This window comes from Panulirus ornatus, chromosome 61 (genome assembly GCF_036320965.1).
Source record: "Panulirus ornatus isolate Po-2019 chromosome 61, ASM3632096v1, whole genome shotgun sequence".
Lineage (NCBI taxonomy): Eukaryota > Metazoa > Arthropoda > Malacostraca > Decapoda > Palinuridae > Panulirus > Panulirus ornatus.
Window position 1 is genome coordinate 1538984 of NC_092284.1, and position 22246 is coordinate 1561229.

The 22246-nt window shown below is 36.7% G+C and overlaps 1 protein-coding gene across 6 annotated transcripts in view; it reads right to left on the reverse strand.

Moving 5' to 3' along the window:
* The window catches only part of Mkk4 (MAP kinase kinase 4), a 51882-nt gene that overhangs the window by 15553 nt on the left and 14083 nt on the right, over positions 1-22246 (reverse strand). For 4 of the 6 annotated variants that reach the window (XM_071696722.1, XM_071696721.1, XM_071696719.1 and 1 more), the window contains 5 exons: positions 9507-9539; positions 4213-4282; positions 3803-3916; positions 2888-3007; positions 1456-1575 (listed from right to left, as the gene is read on the reverse strand). In XM_071696722.1, coding sequence (XP_071552823.1) covers positions 1456-1575; positions 2888-3007; positions 3803-3916; positions 4213-4282; positions 9507-9539 — 457 coding nt within the window. The remainder of the gene's footprint in view (positions 1-1455; positions 1576-2887; positions 3008-3802; positions 3917-4212; positions 4283-9506; positions 9540-22246) is intronic. The other 2 variants (XM_071696720.1, XM_071696723.1) reach the window with 1 other exon arrangement.

The following is a 22246-nucleotide window of genomic DNA, read 5'->3' on the forward strand; positions in this document are numbered from 1 at the left end:
TCATTATACTTAAATACAATATACACCATTTTAATGTCACCTAATAGGATACACACTACTTCAGTGTCATCTGATGGAATACAAATTATTTCAATGTCACCTGATAGAATACAAACCATTTTAATGTCACCTAATGAAATAAATACTATTTCAATGTAATCTGAAAGAATGCACATTATTGCAACATCAACTGATGTACCTTACTGCCAAAACAATCTGTCAAAATGTTAGCTTCCTTTCAGTGATTAGTCCTTCAATACATACTAGCCTACAGATTGGCTTAGTAACCTGGAATCAAAACTTTAAAACACATAAAAGGAATGACTTTTGTATAATCTCCTAGGGTTCATGTCCCTGATGAGCTGAAGAGGTAATCTGCGATATGTGAGTATCAGAAAAGAATATGTTGGCTAGGTATCAGTCTGAAACTGATAAAAAATGACCAGATCAGAAATGCATATGAACTCAACTGTCATGGTGTTTGAGGTCAGAAAAGGTAATATAGATTGCCTATTGATGTGTTTGTGGGAAATAAAATGATATGTCAAGTACAAAATACAGTACATGTATAACATACTGATTTTAAAACCATAATTTGATGGAAAAAAAAGGCTAACTTCTGGATATCCATCAATGTATTACATAAAGTTATTGCAACAGTACTGTACGAGTTATCATTAAAATCTACGTTTATCAATTTCTCTCCTATACCTGTTTGCCTTTTCTCACCTTAGCCAGGTAATGTTAGGACCAGACAAACGAGACTTCAAAGAGATATCTTCACTTTATTAATTTACTACTCATTCTTCAGACATTCCCATTTTGTGATGGAATTTTCTCCTAATACTGGTAAATCTAGTCTATCTAGCATCACCAATTCACTTCCCATTTCCATGGGGTGGACCAAGAGCATACATGCATGCATCTTTAGCGGGAACTAATTTTGCAGATCTCGAGTCCCCACCACTGCAGGCTGGCAATTGGCAGAGATGACAGATTCCCAGTGATTGACCTGCAACCCTGTTACATGAATAAAGGCTTTATATAAATACTGTCAGTCTCACTTAATTCTTGATACCCAACAAATCTTTTTATTAACCAAATATCAGTTACAACTTCATGACGATCTATCTACCTACTTATTTATCTATATATACATATATCTATATATATACTGAATGACAAAAACATGTAATGAACTTTAGGCATCAATGCAAACTTTACGAATGAAAGAAATAAATTATGAAAAACAATCATACCCAACTACTCTTCACCTAAGTATAAACAAGTTAACTCTTTGACAGATAATAAAATAAACAAGACATTAACATCTCTCTCCCATACAGTTCTAACCAGAAAAATGTCTAATATCAAAATCTAATAACTGTAAAATATTTTCCCTGATATCATCAAAATCAAATTGATCCTGACATGGCAGACAAAACACACTCTTACCGCAACCGTAATCTTCCCCAGCATGTTTTCTGGAAGTCTTTCATGCATTTGTTCATATATGAATTTGTAAAACTTGTCCAGAGAGGTGTCCATTAGCTCCATACATATCCAGCAGTCACCCTGTAAAAAACATTTCATCATCGCAAAATCTAATACTTCAATGAAATAGTTAAATACAATCGCTTACATTTCATATTAATGCTCTATGCAGAACTTTCAAAATGTTCTGGTTATAGCTAACTTTCATGTGCTAATTCTGCAATCTCACAACACTATATCTGAAGGCCTACAACTATAACACAAGCAAAGCAAACTTTTGATTACCTGAAAGTTCATACAATTCAGGATTGCCCAGGCCACTGAAATTTGTTTTGCAACTTGTACAACCTGAACTTCAGCTTACTAAGCAAGAAAGACCCAAAATTAAAGTAAAAGTGACAGCCAACATTCAACAATCAGTTCCCACAGGTTCAGAGAATCCAAAGCAATAATTTCACTTATTCATCTATCATTTTCATTTAATTCTCCCAGAATCCCTTTAGGAAGGGTCCCAATGATACCAGGGTCCCACTTACAGGAGGACCTGCGGCTCCAAGGCTGTGCCACACTCAGTAGGAGAGACAGGATGGATTGCTTTGAAGCGAGAAGTGCTTGGATAAGACTCTACCCTCTTCTGTCAATTGATGATGATAAAGCTTCATCAGTCACCTTGAAATTCCACTCAGTGTAACCTCAACCAGAAAAGTCCAGTAACACCATAATATTACTTCAAACACAGTTATCTCTCATTACTATGGTACTACTCCTAACTCCATCTCAGCTGATGCTGTGGTTCTCATTTCCAATGTGTTCTAAGCCACTTATACTAAATTTAGGTATGAAAAATAGATTTTGCTAGTTTACTCGGAAGATATAAAAAAGTCACAGTATACACTAACTAGGCTAGAAGGACTTTTAGTTGCATAATGCAGTAAGGTCAATATCAGTCAGTCTGGAAATCATCTACAAACATTAAAATCATCCATATCATATAATGCAAACTGTACTGCAGTAGATGACATTTATACAATACACAATAGTACAGCCAAAGGTACAAAGGTACTCTGGAGTTATAATGACAAATAACTTTGGTCTCAGAGCTGCTGCTTACTAATTCAAAGCAGCAAATAAAGGTGAGACTAAGGAAAGATGTTAAGATTTGAATCATCATGGAAGACATAAAAGGAGGACTTTTAGTATAAAGATGTTTCATGGTCAAAAACTAAACAGCCATATTACAAAATCTTTTTAGGAAACATTGTATCTCTGCAGGATTACTTGTGTTAGTGAACACAAGCTATAATGTACATCTAATCCAAGTAACCTTTCAGCAAGGTTTTATTTGTAATACTTCTGAACTAAGTCACTAATAAAATACTGCTTCCACCCTTACCTCTTTAAATATGGCACCATAAAATTGTACAATGCAAGGGCAATCATTGCTCCGCATGACTACCTCAAGATCCATCAGTAATTGCTTTTGTTCTCTCTCATCTACTGTTGAACGAATTCGCTGTGGATAAGATCAAGATGCTGTTATCATCTACTTTCCTACTGCAGCATAAACCATACTGTATAATTATAGATGAAAGTAAGATTAAATTACAGAATAAGATCAGCTTCATAACTTTCTAGAGAAAGAATTAGTTTGATAGATATATAGATAAACTCATAGAAAAACAGATACACAGAGAGAGAACCATAATAACAATAAACTTTCCAATCTAAGTCTAAATGGGTTTGGATCAAGGCTGATGTCTTAATGTTCTATGAACAGCAGTAAGCACCAGAGCAAAAATGGATGCTTATGAGGGAGACAAGTAAGTGGCTGCTTTATAATCCTATCATATTCTTCAATCACTTATAAGAGGAAAACCTAATTCCCCAATTCATACATTTTCAACTTCATTTTGTACCGTGCAAATCAATACACAACAGTGTGGTATACAACAGGGCAAAAGACACTTCTTGATATTAAAAACTATATATTGTACAACTGAACACAAGACAGCTTTGTACTGTAAGTATTAAATAAAAAAGTCAACACTGCAACATAAAGTTATGATATAAATTACGAGCATAAGTACTTCAAAACTCCCTCACTACAACATACATTAACAATCTAGCGAACTACACATTTTAAGTACAAGAACAGAATCAATGGTAACTCCGATATGTCTCCTTTTCACACCAGATAGCCATATATTACATTTTTGGATGCACTTTCAATGATTCTGCAAACAACTATCAAACATTTCTAAAATTTACATTCACATAAAAAATGTTAAAATAATGACTGCTGTCTCACCTTTACAGCCATGATAGTGTTGCTCTTTCGGTGGACCATTTTGTTAACAGTCCCAAAGCCCCCTCGACCAATCTCCCCTAGGTCACGAAGATCATCAGCAGTGAATTCTACTTGCTGTTGGTGAAATTGAAACCATATTTCTCAAATAATGAAAGCTATGTAAGCTGAGCACATTTTGCACAGCTGTAAAAAATTCTGAACATTATTTCTTAACCAACTATATACCAAAGTTTAAAATGGAGGAGTTAGAAATCTAAATTTCAAGAAAACAGAAAATGCATTATCACATAAATTAACAGCCACACTTTCTATCTATTACCCTACCATACTCCTTGAAGGCTTCCTAAGCAGATTCTTTCTAAATATTTGAAATACGGATCACCTGTTAAAGCAGTATGACCACAACTTACTAATTCTGGAGAGATCTTGAGTTTGCCAGAGGACTGGATACTTTGGTAAATTCCCCGAGTGATCCTGTCCCTGAAATGTACACCAATTAAGAAAATCAGTACTGTGTAAGAATCACACTACATATGACCCAGAAGACATTTAAATGTCTTCAAAACCTGTAAAAATATAGCACAAGTATCCATTAAATGGGATGCAAAGCTAACTTAGGCTACCCCTTCCTCTAATAATTGGATAGAGAAAGTTTAACAGATTTGAAATGAATCTGTTTGGATCTTTCAGTCAGGAGAATGAAGCTTTGTTAACAAACGGTCAATCACATCCCAAGTGCTGGGATGGCACGCTGCACGCAATAAACCACCTGGCTCTTTTATTTGATATGTTTGTTCTGGGAAAAAATCCACATCAAGAGTGAACAGGTTGGCATTCATGTCTTTAAAACCCACATGCTGTCCAAGTATGCAAAGAAATCTATCTAGTACCTCTGAACTAATGACCTACACTTGACAGCTGTATATAATTATGTAATAAGCCTCTCTAAATGATGACAAGCACTCACTAAACTAAACATTAATAATGTAACCCCAACACTTCTTTTATGGGGTTCTTGCGGCTTCAAGGCTGCACTTCATGCAGTTGTACGGCACAGTGGGCTTCTTTCTGATGATGATACAAAAGTTTTTTTTCATAATGTCACTACTTTGACCCACTAAACCATATATAAAAATATCTAATCTGCCTTCTTATCTTTCTGCACCAGGAATCCATCTTCAGAGCTCTCCCAATGTACAGGAAGCCACACATGTCTACCTGACAGGACCACAGGTCAAACAGTGTGGTGATACTGTGTGTTTGTCTTCGTGTGACAAAACCAAAAAACTGAGTAAGGTTCAGTGTCCTGAGTGTGGAAGTTGCATCATGTGCAAGAGGAGTCTTGTAACATGTTGAAATGGTGTTTGCAGTGCTGGAGAGATGGGTGGTGTCCAGATTGAAGAAAGAAAAGCATGACTTGTACATGCCTGGGGAGTGTAGTTTTTGATGGATGTACATCTGGTGAAGTAGAGTTTAAAACTGGGACGAGAGCGAAGTTGTCTAGTGCTTGTCAAGTCATTGCAGTGTGTATATGTTTAGTTAATTTCATATTTGTATGGAGAGGGATCTACAGGTACAGATGGCTGAATTATGAAACAGGGGTAAGCTTTTCATTTTCAAATGGGGGTGAATAGTTATCGCATAGTGTTTAGTATTGTTGAAAAGAGCCGAGTGCTTAGCATACTGAAGTAAGATTGTACTTGTTCTTTTTTGAGCAGGTGTCAGTGGTTGTCATTGTTAGGCAGCTGGTAACTGTTCTGAATGCTCTATTTTGTGTTGCTTCTATAGCTGATGACCAGGCAAGTAAGGCATAGTTTTCGGTAAAGCAGATGAACTGTTTGTTGAGGATTCTAATGCTTGTTCAAAACTGGTGTTGCAGTGTTCTGAGGGTATTTAGTTTGTTTATGCTTGTGGTGTGGGAAGTGAATGTTGTGTGTGGTGTTTGTGATACACAGTATGGATAGAGTTCTGTTGTGGGAATATCTGACCATTTAAGGTTATGGATGGGTGCATGGTGAATTCCTATCTGTCTAGGGGTTAAGTAGGTTATGGTAGATTTATATAAAGGAAAGTAATATCCACTACAATATAATCACATCTACATAAATCCCCCACAAGACACACACACTACATGACCTCTAAGAAACACTCCCCAACTACAAAACCAATACACCCAACACTTGCCGATGTGGAGATCTCAATACCTACTGTCTTGCCTGGTTTAACACCCAAACCTAAAATTTTAGAAGTAAAATACTCATAAACTTACAGCATCCTTTTAATATTCTCAACCTCAATCACACAAAACTTCACCAACACTTTCAATCTGTAGACCATGCCATTTCACATTTCAATAGCATCATTAACCAAGCCAACAAAAGGACACATACTACCACGTCACAGAAAGCAATATAACCCAAACATTTCCCTGTAAGCTGTAGACTTCAAAAGCAAAGAAACATGCTCTGACAAAACTGCTCACCATCAAGAAAGATCACACAACAAATCTAAACTCAAAAAACACCATCATCAACCTCATCACTGCAATGCAAATGGCAAACTAGCACTCCTTCCTCACTTCAAAAAATTCACAAAATTGACAAACAAAAAATTCACACCTCACACCACACTAGCCCCTGTATATGAAGTACTTCTAATCTAAACCAACAACATCCCTTCTCCTACAGAACACCCAAACATGCTCATAAAATACCACTCAAAAATGAACGATAAAACAACCATACTCATACGGAGGAAAGTAATACAAACTGATAAAGAGTCTCCCTTAGCAACTGTTGACTCCCTCTTCGAAGGTACCAACACTCTTTCCTCAATCAAAACCTGAAGAACTTCCCCGCAACAGCAACATATCAAACATTCTGGTCCCATAGCAAACTAACTCTTAACAGACATCTTCAACCACTTCTATTACACAAATGAAATCCCATACATCTGAAAGCTTGCTCTCGAACTCTCCCATACTACTGCTATCATCATTATCCCAACTTAAAAAAGTACCCGTACACAAAAGAATCAAGGAAAACTCCCATAAAATGCTGCTTTAGACTCAATCACTCCACTAACACACTGCACACATACCTCATAAAACGCATCATGGCTTGCTTTAACAAACCACAACCACCTTCCTGCACAGTACTCTAGCGTCAACAGACATCAACAAAGCATATGACACAGTCTCTGGACATATCCTCACACAAATGATGACTGACACCATTCTCCAGAAGATGAAAAGTGGCTAGCCAACTTTCAAGCTGGCCAACAAGCCAGAGTCACTCACAAAGGTTTCACCAACAAAACCCTCAAGCTCCGGGATGGAATCCCCCAAGGAGTAGTTCTTTCTCCAGACTTCTTCCGTCTCTTCCTACACCTCCTACAAACCTATGTGAAAGTCCTCTCATACACAGATGACTTCAAAATTACATCATAGCATTCTAACGCTATAAAAGCAACAACAAATATGCAATATTAGATCACAACTGGAATGCTGGTTAGCTCAAAACAGAATGTCTGCATCCCAGACATTTAGTCCTCCATTGTCCTCCTGCTTTCACCCTACAAAGAGAAAAACATCACTGCATTTCTTGATCTGTGGTCCCACCTCACAGATAAGGTTTGCCTCCTCAGAGCTGCAAGAGCCCTAAAGTAGGGAATCCTGGGGCAGGAAGGTTCAGTAAAGTAAGAAAGTAAGTACATAAATGAGCACATTCCCATTCATGTCAAATAATCTCAAAATGAATGAGCTAATGAAATTTTAGGATCCAGTTGATTGAAAGGAAAGCACAGTAGCCTCTTTGGTAACCTCATTTCCCAATCAACGGATATCAAGGCTATATTTTCTAACAGGTTGCCTGGGATTACTTCCTAATGGTTTGTAGTCAAGAAAAGAAGAATGCTTCTACTTACTTCATTCATAATCTCCTTTTCTTTGTAACACACACTACAGTTTTCCCCATCTTCCTCATTTATGAATATTTTCTAACATTCAGCATTTGAGAAAATGGTATGAATCTAAGAGAATACATAATAGTGAAAAGAACAAAAGGTACAAACAGTTCATATTGTGCAGTGGTGCCTAGTAAAACAAAGTTTTAGCATAATAAGGCTCTAATGGGGGAAGAAGATTTGATGTAGTAACAACTTGTATTTTTCATACTACGGTATCTGATGTAAAAAAAAAATTCTAATGTAATAAGGCTTTAACAGAGGAAGGAAGTCTGATGGAGTAGCAACTTATTTTCTTCATACAGTGATGTCTGGTGTAAACAAAGTACAAAGCTCTGGTGTAATACGGCTCTGATGGGAGAAAAACATTTGATGGAGTAGCAACTTGTATTTCTTTTATAACATTCATAAAAGAAACTTTTTCCCATTTGTTTGCAGTTTCCTGAATTAGCGAGGTAGCCCCATGAATAGATGAAGATATGGCCTCATTTGCTCATATCCACTCTCTAGCTCTTAGTGTAACATATTGAAACTACAGCCCCCTATCCACAACCAAGCCCCAAAGACCTTTCCATGGTTCACCTAACTGCTTCATATATACTCTCCATAAGTTCAAAACATTTCTGCATAACCAGTTTGGCTTTCTCAATCACACTGAGGGAAGGCCAAACAGCTGGCTTGGCTGTGAGCTGTATGCCCTGTTGAGGATCTGGACCCTGGTGAGTCCTTACATGACTTATAGTCAGCAACACCAACTACTATGCCATAAAAGCTCATGGAACAAACAGATTCTTTTGGGATATTGCTGGTTATGAAGTGCGCCATGTTTGAAGGTCATAAAGTATGTGCAAATAGCCTCGTAAGGATGGAACCAATGGCATGGAAGAGTCCTGCAGTGTATATAGTAACGTTCAACTGTGTGAATGAAACCCAATTACATGGGTGTGGCTTATCATGCAGGAGGACCTTGAACATCTAGAGTAATATGTGGCGAGGATATATTTTGTGAAGAGGGCCCAGTGTATGAAGGGGGCTGACAGTATGAAGGACCCCTGGTATACGAATTAAGAAGACCTAGTCTGTGGAAAGGCCTGGTGTACAGAAGATGCACTGTGAGCAGAGCAAGAGGGGAAGGCAGTGGATTATGAGAGACTAGTGTGTGGAACACACCGGAGTTTCTGGAAAGGGAGGGGTTGTACAGTAAGGGGTGGTGATGTGGAATGGTACTCATGCACTGGTGGATCTTACGATTTTTCCAATATCTAATATTTCTTATAAGTCATTAAAGGAACCTTCTCCAACATGAAAGCTAAGGTGAAGTTATCATGGATGCAGAAATTTTGAAAATGGAACATCCTTTTACATCTTTTGTGTGATTCCTTTCAACTCGGGTCTTACAAGCACACTAGTCACCCATTCAGTGACCAACTCTTCTTTCTTAATATGGTACAAAAGATGTATTCCACAGATTAAAATACCTTTTGATGTAATCACTCAAATATGTATTCAACCGTACAGAGCAACAACCCTATTCTATCAATTACTAAAGAATCTGCAGCTGACTGGGAATATTTCATCATTAATGTAAATGACATCCAGTGTCCCTGCTTAATATTCTCCATGCCTATTAATTCATGGACTGTGTTAAAAATAAGCAAGGCATGGTGAGTAACAGCAGACTGTATATGCAATTTACTATACTATGCATTGACAATTTTACGATACTATGTTTCCCACTCACCTTGGCGGAGGTACTGATGCGATGCCCTTAGGACTTGGAAAGAGAAAAGCAGAGGTATGCAGTTATAGCACTCAGTTCCCAGTTAGTGACAAGTTAGAAGATAAAAAAAAAAATAAACATATACACAAGCACATACACACAAATATATACACAAACATAAGTGCAAACATACAGTCACACATACACTCTCACACACACATACACACGCAAAACACAAACCTGTATATCAGTATCAGGGTTAGAACACAGGGTTTGTACATGTATTGGAGGGTCAGAATCAAGGCCCATTGAAAAAGAAATTTCAAGCTCATTTTTGTTGTGGAGTAAACAGTAACATACAATCATTATTAGTAATAAAGGACCATATTTCAAAATCAAAACATTATCTTTGAAATAAATATATGAGTATTCTAAAAAATTGTCTTACATAAAAACATATATAAAAAAAAAGGCCTTAGAAGAAAAAGGGATAAAGATCATGATAATATTTACATTCAGAATAAATTAAGAAAGCCTGAAGGTCAAAATTCATGAGATCATTCTAAGGCCACATTTTACTTAAACTTTTGCAAGTCTGAATTTTTCTTATGCAAAAATCAGATTTATGCAGACTTGAGCAGACCTGTACAAACCCTGAGAACATGAGTCAATAGATGAACATTAAACAGTGCATGAAAATAAACACAGTGCAGGTTAGTATAGAGAACCTTAGAAAAGTAATGTAATATTGTAACTACTCTGAAACCCAGTTATCCCGACACATCTTTTACGACATCAGGTTATTTGTTACGTTTATGAATCACACATGCATAAAACATCATATAAAGCACAAACTGCTTTAGGCAATTAGGTCACCTGAAGAGATGAGACTCAAGGAGTGTAAGAAGTTAATAGGCTCTGATGAATTACAAACCATGCAGGAAATTATCGGTGCAACACATCAAGTGGTGGCGGTGATGCAGAAACTAAGAAAACTTCTCCATCTGCTCGTCTGGTGTTTATATCACAACTATATCTTAAAGAATGCATTCTGCTTGATCCATCCTCTTGTTATCAACTCATCTATGCTATATTTGCACTACCATAATTTCATGATAGTGCAGACATGTTGAATGGCTGTTATCTTTAACTTTCACTGAGGATGTTAGCCTAATATATTTACCTCAATCACAGATTCGACAATACTGGCCTTCAACCACTAATCAATATGAGAGAAAAAAATAAAAATCTATGTCTACTTCAATATTCTAAACCACATGAAATCAAAGACAAAATAATATGGTCCTTAAAAACATTGAAAAGATTCCCTCTTATTGAGGCACTGGTTACTGCTCAGGCTATATAATCTAGGATCAGTCATGTTAAAGTAATTTTCCTCCTCCATGACCAAATAAAAGGTCTGTATTACATCATTACATAAGTGTAGAGTGTGAAACATGGCCATCAGAGACTGATCCTTGAAAGCTAATATTCATTGCTCACTTGAACACATAAGGCCATCTGTGAAACACCTTTCATCAATATTTGTTACATTTAATCTCCACATAATTCTCCAAGTGCAATGCCATTTTCCCCTCAAAGCCATCATAATTTCTTTGCTCTAAACTGACATTAATGAGGTCACAATATCTATATATAGAGGTCATCAGCTTTACCTGTACAACAAATTAGCAAATATGAATTCTGAGACACAGACCGTAATTTTCATACTGATATTTGGTCAATAGCATTTAGGTGTTGCTGATGAGAGGTGTACCTGAGGTCAAGGACAATTCATCTTGGACTACAAAGCACTTGCAGCAGGTAACAGCTTGAAACATATTAAAAAATCTTATACTTTTCCTTAATGGGTGGGTACAATTGATAACTAAGTGACTGGCTCAATCTACTCTCTAAAATACAGAGAAAAGCATGCATTCATTCAATCAAGTCCATACTTTTATACACTTTAATATTTCCTGTCCACGTTTGAATAGGACCATGCTTTCTATAAAAAATAAAGATGCCATATGTCTCTTACAAATCTTATTTATCTGTAGAAAATTCTACAAGTGTCAATTACCCACAAACCAATACAGTATGAACATGTCATAAGCATGCTCCCAAAAGGGCTCATCCTACTAAACAGCAGAGTAAAAAGATATGATTCTGTGGGGTTTAGATGACAACAACAGCCAACTTTCTGATTTGGACATATCAAGAGTCCATGAACAGGGTGACTTTGCAAAGCGGAGGAGAGCGAGAGTGATAGGACAGTGAACTGGGTCACTAGGGACACAGTGGGTAAGTGTCATGCAGCATGCCAAGATTTAAATGTCTAGCATTGCAACAAGATTCAAATGTTCATAATGTATTGGAGTAAATGGTTGTGGTTGTTTAAGTTATTCATAATTTTCTAATTTTAAAAACTGTCAACTTTGCTCATCCTGTGAGAAAACCATTTTTACCCAAAGCTACATTTGAAGGATTAATCTTGCTTCTCAAAAACTTCTAGGCTATACAGTGCTTCATATATTACACCTTCATCTCTTACAACTTAATAGTTGTATTTTCATCACTTCAGACTTAAATACCGTCATGGACCAGTCTAGCAGTGGCCAATGTGCTGTTAATCATATACATCTCATTTCTTTGCAAAGACAAGGTTGCAATGGATCATTTTCATCACAAACTGCTAACTGGTGAAGAAAATTGTCCTAACAGCACAGATGGTGGCAAGCACAAAGTAAATATACATACAAGCTAAATAACTAAAATAAAGGAAAGACATTTCAAGGTACGGTCATCAGATTATGAAAAAAAAATATGGTTCTTGACCACTAACTACAGCCTATTTCCATGTTTATTTAGGCACACATTTCTGGATACACAATGAAAGATGTCACGTATACCACAACGATATAAAAAATATTAAAGAACTGTCCCTCTATAGGCATAACATAAACAATTTGTGTGTTTTTCATTCGAATATCACCCAAAAAATGGGTTTTGAATATGATATTTCTGTAGCTGCATAAAAACAGACTTTAATGACTGTTCAGTCCCACAACTGAATTACCCACAAATTATATTAAGAAATGCAAAACCAAAGAGGCCACCATCCATCTCTTAACTAAAAGATGGAAAAAGGTTCTGACTGACCACAAAAAGTGCAACTGCGATTCAAAAACATGCAATTGGGTGGCAATGCCACAACCTATGACACTCTTGCCAAACAACTTCACATAAACATACACATGGAGTAAGCAGGATTGCAAAGTATCCAAAGTTTTGCACTTGATTATAAAAAAGGTGTGGGGACTATTTGCTTCATTAAGCAAAGCAATCATATAAAAAAGACAGTGGAATCCACATATTTGCTTCCTACCCAAATACTGTGTTCTCAGTACTGAAATGGTAAATATGGACAGTATACAAAAGTTTAAAAAGGAATGGGGCCCCTTGAATGTACACCTCCATCCCATATAGAGCAAATAGACTGCTTGTACAATAGGAAATTAAATGATATGGAGCATTAATAATCTGAACTCCAATTACAATAACACAGCTACAACAAACTAACATAAAAATTATGATGCAGGCTTCTAACCTCAGGACAAAAAGCGGGCACAAGATATTCATCAAATGTATATATGAAGGACTGTCCTGTAAATGTCCAGCTGCAACCTGGAAATATGCCACAGCTATCATAATGGGGAACAGAGGCAATAAATGTATTCCCAAATCCAACAGCAGAGCCATGTTTGCATGGAAAACCAATTTGAAAGTAGAAGCCAAGCACTCGGAATTCCTTCTTCATGAATCCTTTCATTTTCATATCTAAAGCTTCTTACAGAGTTCAGTTCTTATGCAATAAGCTCTGTGCTCCAAAACCTCTCAAGTAACTGTACTAACCTGCTAATTCATAAACCTAATACAGTAGGTTTTGAAACAATTTCTGATACCTTCAGGATATAGAACAATATGCAGCTTAATTTGCTGGCTTTTACTTTCATGAAAAAAAATGAAATAACAATGGAGAAGACCCATCTTCAAATATGATGACAAATCAAAAAGACCCACAATAATTCTACAAAAACTGACAAGATATTGATGTAAATCAACACCAGTTCTTGAAATGCCAAATCTACCTCATATCTTCAACAATGTCCAAAATGAAACACAATACAATATCAAAAACTTTCAAGCCATTGCAATTCCTTTTTTTCAGTATCTAAAGCAGAGCTTTTAATTCTATTTACACCTGCACAGCATCTTAGATTCTACTAACTCTTCTGTACATTGTTCCTTTTTTCTTTCAACATTTTTCTATTTGTATAAATTTTTGTTCAATTTTATTTTCTTTTGACTGTGGCCTTTTTCCTTTAAATGGTCCATTTTCATCACTATCTCCTACTATCTACAATCTATATACTTCATCTTCTCGTCTCTTATTCAAAATACTGCTAATATGATACCATACAACACAGCATTTCTTCTATGAGGTGCAAGATCTATGGTTGCAAGATAAGATGACCCTATTCAATGCAGCACTTCTACTGTGAGGTACAAGATAAGATGATACCATTCAATACAACATTTCTCTACTGAGGTACAGAAAGGACCATGGTTTAAGGACAAGATGATGCCATTCAACGCAGCAGTTCTCCAGTGAAAGACAAGAGCTATGTCAGCATATTCACAAGAGCAGTCTCACGGCTTCTTGAAGTGATTAACCACCAATAATAAATATAACCAATAACTTTTCTCCCTCTGTAAACACATTATTTAAGTCATGCCACTATGGCTTGCATAATATTGTCACTGATAAAAAGCCAAAGAACTTAAACTGCTGCATTTCTTTTTATTTGAGAAAATATGGTAACTTTCAATCAAAATACATCAACAAGCAAGGATACTATGATTTTCGACCAAAATACACCAATAAACAAGGACACTATCAACTAGTGATATCCCAAGACATCAAACATTCATGTAGTAATTGATGCATAAAAAATCAATTCAATTTGGATGAGATTGTCTCCTATGTTAAACATAACAACAGATATCATCTGCACGTTACTAGACAACCATGGAGACAAGTGACATTATGCCTTATTAGGGCTTTACAATCACTCTTCACACCATCACACAAGCATAATTGGGGTGGACGTATTTGGCTTTCTGCCCGAGTAGAAAACTTGAGAAAAGACTAAAACCTAAATTCTACTTACTGTTATGTTGGGCAGCTTTTTGTCTACTGTGCTGGAATGATTAACATCTGCCAAAGCAGCTGGTCAAATCACCACAAAGCTGCTCCACCTCTGCTAGGGGTCCCTAATCCAGAGAAAGAAATCAACTTCAGCAGCTGGCTGCTAAATGGCCAACAACGAAAGGCACATGCTTCAGAAAACACACAAACATGCTATCTGCTATCACAGAAATGCCAAATGTACGCACTTTCAAAAAAAGCTCAAGGCCCATGAAAGTGGGCCTGATCAATACAGAAAATTACAAGTCCTTAAAACAAAACAAAACACTATCAAAAAACCCACAATGTGTACAAGATCAGGAACTAATTACCCTACTGTACATGCCAGAGACTCAAATGATATGGATGAGACCAGTCCACAAAAAGCTTTAATGTTTTTATGCCACAATCAACCCTGTTTACCCTTTCCTTTCCATACCTACAGAATGACATGGCATCATAAAATCTACCTTAGTGCAGCAATGTTTTGCCCCACCTAATCAGTATGGCAACAGAGATGGTAACACCCTCCCTTACCCACATCTTATGTAATCCATAATGAAGGGTACACTTCAAGAGCAGAGCAAGAACATCAAAAGCATTTCCTATGGACGACAGGATAAAAGTTCCTTGCCTTTGATAAACTATCAATTTGCATCCTTCATTCTTCTTCTCAGCAAATCTCTTGTCACAACATTATGCTATCAACTCAAGGAGTACCTTGAAGTCAAAAACCTTATGCTGAATGACAACACTGGTCAAAGAAACAAGATCCAACACAGCATTGTATAACTCCTAAAGTTATGTAGCATCTGATGAGTGAAAATTCATGCTTACTATATTCTCGGATCCCCAAAACATCAAATACCATCAATCATAATATTCTCTTGAATAAGCCCCAATACTCAGTTGTTCGCACGAAACAAATGAAGTAGTCTCACAGTTTAAAAACTGGAAACAAACATACTCTCACTGATATTCCTTTACATGTAAACAGACAAGCAATGGAGTACATCAAAGATATGTAACAAACTCTATAGTTTTCCTTGTGTATGCACATGGTAACGGTAATACCTTTCAACAAATTAAGCTCAGCCCTTTGCTGATGACATCTGTTTACTAATTACCTCCAACCTTATGCACATCATTGCTTGTGACAGTTGGCAGATGAACAATGTGTGAGTTTGTTGCAAAGAGAATGCATTTAGGTTCTACAAATCCATCTAAGAAGATATTCCATTAAAGAAAGATCTTCATTATGACAATGAAGTCTCCTTTCCAGCAAACAGACAAGGAAGTGTTACTAACATCAAACACTGTACCGTAGTGAAATCACAGTTTATGGATATCCATAAGAAAATAGCAAAACATATGGCATTTCAATCATAATTATCAGATGCAACATTACATTTGGTTCTATATCATTTGCTTGTTTGTATACAATTCATCTATCGGTACTGCACCACCATTTGGAGAGGTATTCAAATGACATCAGTATCTTGTTTTATAGCTGATGACTGAATAAGACAAATCACATATGTCCCTTTTCATGCTCAGACTCAGTTTAAATCTAAACAAAGTATTTCCTATCAGTAGATCAAGTATACAAATGTTATATCCTTCTCTCTACATTCTAGGAACAGTTTGCTAGACTACCAAAAACTGCAAATGGGAAAAAACAAGATTATTCTAAAAAAGTTTTTAGAAAACTGTGCATACTAAATATGAATATCTTTTCAGTCACAAGAAACTATCATAATCCAGCTCCCATACACCTGAAAATTCTAGCCAATAATCACAAAGGATACCAAATCATTGCTTCTTTTCAAATATGGCTACTGTACAAGAAATACATACTTCCTCACAACCATAACTGAAGTATAAAATCTTTTATTACCATATTAAATCAATACTTATGTCCTATTTTCCAATAGTTTCCTCAACACTCCACTTTTTCTGGGTTCTTCCAAATCAAAATAACTTTCAATCCACCTTTAATTCATACCAACTCTCAACATCAATAACCTTTGTCCTCCCAAAAGTAGACAGGAGCTCCCACAGTGAAGCATTTAGCGTTCATGTTCTTGATGCATTCAAGGGCCACCCAGGGTCGGGCACATAGGTTTGAATCCTAGATGTGTCAGTCGCTCCACAGCCAATCCAGCTGTCATCTACTCCTAGGGAGCTGGTCAATAAAACGGGTACCTGGCTCAGGTTAGTGTGTGTGTGTGTGTGTGTGTGTGTGTGTATACTGGAAAGGATCACAACTGAGTGTGTTATCCAGTATATTTCTATGAGTCCACGGGGATATGAAACACGATAAGTTCCCAAGTGCACTTTCACGTAAGAATCACATCATCAGGGGAGATACAAGAAAGAAATATTATCAGTTGATGAACAACAAAGAGACGTAGCTAGGACGCCATGGCGATGCTGTTTCCAGTGGGGCAGGGTAGTGCCAGGAATGGATGAAGGCAAGCATGAATATGTACTTGTGTATGTATGTATATGTCAGTGTATGTGTATGTATATGTAAGTATTTATGTTAATTTGTATATGTATGTATATGTGCCTGTATGGGCATTTATGTATATATATGTTCATATAAGTGGATGGGCCATTATTCATCTGTCTCCTAGCGCTACCTTGCTAATGTGGGAAACAGCGATTAGGTGTAACAATAATAATAAGAATGGCCTAACCCACCTACATACACATGTATATACATAAACACCCACACACACAAATATACACACCTATACATTTCAACGTATACATACAAATACATACACAGACATATACATATATACACATGTACATATTCATACTTGCTGCCTTCATCCACTTCCATCACACATGAAACAGCATCCCCCCCAAAGCGAGGTTGTGCTAGGAAAAGACAACAAAGGCCACATTCGTCCACACTCAGTCTTTAGCTGTCATGTGCAATGCACTGAAAACACAGCTCCCTTTCCACATCTAGGCCCCACAAAACTTTCCATGGTTTACCCAAGACACTTCACATGTCCTGGTTCAATCCACTGACAGCACATCGACCCCGGAATACCACATCGTTTCAATTCACTCTATTCCTTGCACACCTTTCACCCTCCTGTATGTTCAGGCCCCGATCGCTCAAAATCTTTTTCACTCCATCCTTCCACCTCCAATTTGGTCTCCCACTTCTCATTCCCTCCATAAATGAAGGTAATCTTAAAATCTTAATCTTATTCCTCTTCATGTATTCCTACATCAATACATCCACCACTGTCAGACAAATCTGCCTCTTAACTTGAAGGTACAATACTCATATCATGCTTGACTCTAACAAAAATAAATGGCGAAACAGCATCCACATCACCCCCATTACAGATCTCTTAAAAGCACTGATAAAAATAAAGCCGAGTCATACCTAAAAATTGCAAGTGAATTCTTGACTAAGAGTAGAAATGACTAGAACAAATCCTGAGGGATCTTTGAGTAATCAATTCATGTGTAAAAACCGTCAGTGTTATAGTACAAGTACCCTACAACACATGCTGCCCCACTGTCATAAGGCCGAGTGCAACTTAGATATCATCCCTTGGTAATGAAAAAGAAACAAAACTACAACTAAAGGATTAAACAACTTTTAGCAATAAAGAAAAATATGTTACATAAACATATAAGGCGGTGAAAAAATCTAAGATATGGATTATGACAAAAATATCCCTAAAAGAGGTCTATGCTCACACATAATAAGGCACTCTAACATATACACAAAGAGGATATGCATAACAAAATATGTGGGTTACAGCATGAGTGAAAAGACACCTTTGGTGAGACTGTATCTTAGGAAGTACAGACTTGTCAAAGAACACACTCTAAAAAAGTCCTCGCTTCCCAGCTACTGGAACTAATGCAGCTTTGAGCTGAAGGAGCACCTGGAAAGAGGTCCTTGGTAACACCAGGACTCTTTCACAGAAAGGGGTTCTGGAGTAATTATGAATATATATGGTAATAGGGGTAAAGAAAACTGCCCATGTACTCCCTGCATCTTGTAAAAGGCAATGATGGGCAGGAGCAGGTGGCTGAAAATCCTCCCTTCCTGTATTACCTTCCAAAACAGTGAACAGAGCAAGGAACCAAGTGAGGAATTTCCCCTCTATGGCTCTGTCATATGTTCTTGATGCTACCTCAATCATGCAGGAACTGGCAAACATGTATAAATAAAAATATAAAAAGGAATAAGAAAGAATATAAACAATGTCAAAAATATTAGGGGAAGAAATGACTATCAAAATGAAACGAGATTCCACAGTTTCTTTGCAGAAGAAGGGATCATCAATTGTCAAGTATCCGAAGATATACATCAGAACATCAAAGACTAAGTGACAGTTTTCTCCATTCATATTAATCAGCAATAACCATTCTAAAGGTTATCAACATATGATCAGTGGAAAATTTATCACTTGGCAATAACTATACGAAGTTACCAGGGGTAGTGATTCCCCAGTTTTGTAAATGTTCTTCACATAAAATGCAGGTTATATACCTAATCCACCCCATAAAACCTAGAATGAAATTACAGTAACATTCATAAAATACCACTTGAAGGTCAAATATTCTTTGACATGTGGAAATAGCAAGGTAACCCTGGTCCATGAATAGAGTGATTACCCTGATGTTCAGTTACATAAATTTTTATACAGTCTATATTACACAAAATATCTCAAAAGGGATTATGAATTGCTGTATCACCAACCACCACATACTAAATTCTAATAAATATGGTTTTAGGTTACAAAAAGTTCAAATAATGCCTCTTAAAGATGCCAGACATGATAATATGCAAACACCAGAGAAAAAAAAATTCATCTGCACGAAGTCTGACACTGTTAAATACTTAATTGTGTATCTTTGCTGTAGCTTACCTTAGCATTAGATGCCACTGTGTTACCATTGGACTGTCCTCAACTTTACCTAAAGACACAGAGTTACCTTAAGAAAAAAATGATATGCCCTCTCATTCATCTTCTATGGTCTATCTTATGTATCCTGGCATTTCAAATCTTTATACTTTAACGTCACTTCTTGTTGCCTCACCAAAACCAAAAAATTATACTTCAAAAGAGATAACAGTGAACTTAAGAAACAAGACAGGATTATGGTAAACAAACACCCTAATAGAAAGATTCTAAATTCTATATGAAAAATAAAGCAGACAAATTTCTCAAATTTCATTTTCAAAATTCTAACATTAGTGCCAAAAAATACACTCTTATAAACCCTTCCACTAAAATCTACCCTTCTGGCACTATCCTACATATCAACTTCACCATCTTCATGTATGTGACCATGTTAAAGCTACTATGAAATTGTCAAATAAAAAAAATACTAAATCAATAGAGAATATCGATTAGAACTTCCACGAACTCTAATCAAACATCATAAGCGAATTATTAAAAAAACCAGTGTATTAACCAAATGAATATGACCACGTTTTCTGCATGTTCTCTTCCCATGTAATTGTAACTTCAAAACTTTACATAACATCTGCACCCTAACATGTTAAGCAGTAAAAAAAAATGTATAAATATTTGAATCTATTTGAAATCTATCATAACATTTACAAGCATCGAAGAGAAAAGTAAAGGAACATTATTTCTAATTGTGATGTTTTTTCTGTTCCCTGAGCTTCATGCTGGTCTCAAACTTAGTCTTATGTCTACAATTCCCCTTTAAACTATTAAAGAATCAATACAGTACTTTCCTCAACTCATTTATGAATAGCTTTGGATGTAAAGATCCTGTATGGTTTAGGATCTTTTCACTCCAGAAGCTTTGGATGTACAGATCCAGTGTGGTTTAGGTTCTTTTATAAATAGCTTTGGATGTAGAGATCCAGTATGGTTTAGGATCTTTTCGCTCCAGAGGTCTCAATCATTTCCCTGCTCCTACTTGGCAGGAAGCTGCAAAGCTGCAGGAGCCCCATATTAGGGGTCCTGTAATCGAATTATATTAACAAAGGAAAAAGAATATTGCCATATATCATGAAAGGCAACTAAAAGGGGCAGAAGTAGGGAACTGGAAATCCGCTACCCCTTTATTAACTTCAAAATGAAGGAAGAGGAAGGGGCTAGAGGAAGATTTTTGCTTTTGTCTCAGTCATCTGCCCTTAATGCTTCCTCACTCGTGCAAGAAATAACAAACAATTGGAGGGAACAAGAAGGGGGTAAAATTTATATGAGGAGGTGGAATGATGGGGTGAAAGATGCTCTGAGTGTTTAGGGCCAGAACATACATCTATATCCCTAGGGATAAGGGAGAAAGAATACTACCCACATATTTCCTGCATGTCGTAGGAGGTAACTAAGAGGGGTGGGAACAGGTGGCTGGAAATCCTCCCTTCTGTAATACTTTCCTAAAGAAAGAAGAGAGCAAGGAGCCAAGTGAGGATTTTTTCCTCTAAGGTTTTGTCATCTGTTCTTGATGTATTCCCTGTGTGTTGTAAAAGGTGACTAAAAGGGGAGGGAGCAGGGGGCTGGAAATCCTCCCCTCGAGTTTTTACTTTTCCAAAAGAAGGAAGAGAAGGGGGCCAAGTGAGGATTTTCCTTCTTAGGCTTAGTCCTCTGTTCTTAGCGCTACCTCACTAATGCAGGAAATGGCGAATATGTATGAAAAAAATACATATACATATATATACATACATATATATAGATATATATTATGTAAACCAGGACCCCTTTTACGCGGATCCTGCAGCTCTGACTACTACCAAAGGATTGACCACAGGGGGAGCTATGCATTACAGAACACAGAGAAGCAGAAAAAACAAAAGTATAAAGCAGAGACGTGCCACAAACTCTCAAACACTTTCGAGATGTCAAGGAAAATGAGAAATCTTCAAGTTCCATAAAAGAGGATGACTAAAGATGAGTCGCATAGGAGGAATAGAATAAGCACTACAAATGCCATATTTGCAATCAAAAGGAGGGGAATGAGTTTTGAGTGTCTGGGACAGTGAGAATTACGGAGTTTCAAAGATTTTAGAGAGAGCAAAAGCGAGAGCAACTGGGTGATAGTAGGAATGGTTTCCTCTCTTAAAAATAGGCTACACCAAAAACTAGGATATTTAGAGACAAGCAAGGAAAGATCAGATATCTCTGAGGCACATTCCTCTTAGACTTGAGATTATGCATCTGAGCCATATGCCATGCTCACCTGGAAATAGGAAAGCACTCAGAGGACCCAACATGAAGAAACAATAGAGGCAGCACAGACTCAGGAGGAGGTGGGGAGAACACTAGATGCAGAATCATCTTAGTTTGAATTAAGAGAAAATAATGAATAAAAAACAGTGGCTTTCTTAGTTACAAATCATGTATAGACTGACCAGGTTGGAAGATGTGAAAGGCTAAATTACGTTAGTTTTCTGTGACTCTTTTGGTTACATAAATATATAGAGTATTATGACACTTGTTATTTCCTACAGTAGTGAGGTAGTGCCAGGAACAGGTGAACAAAAGCT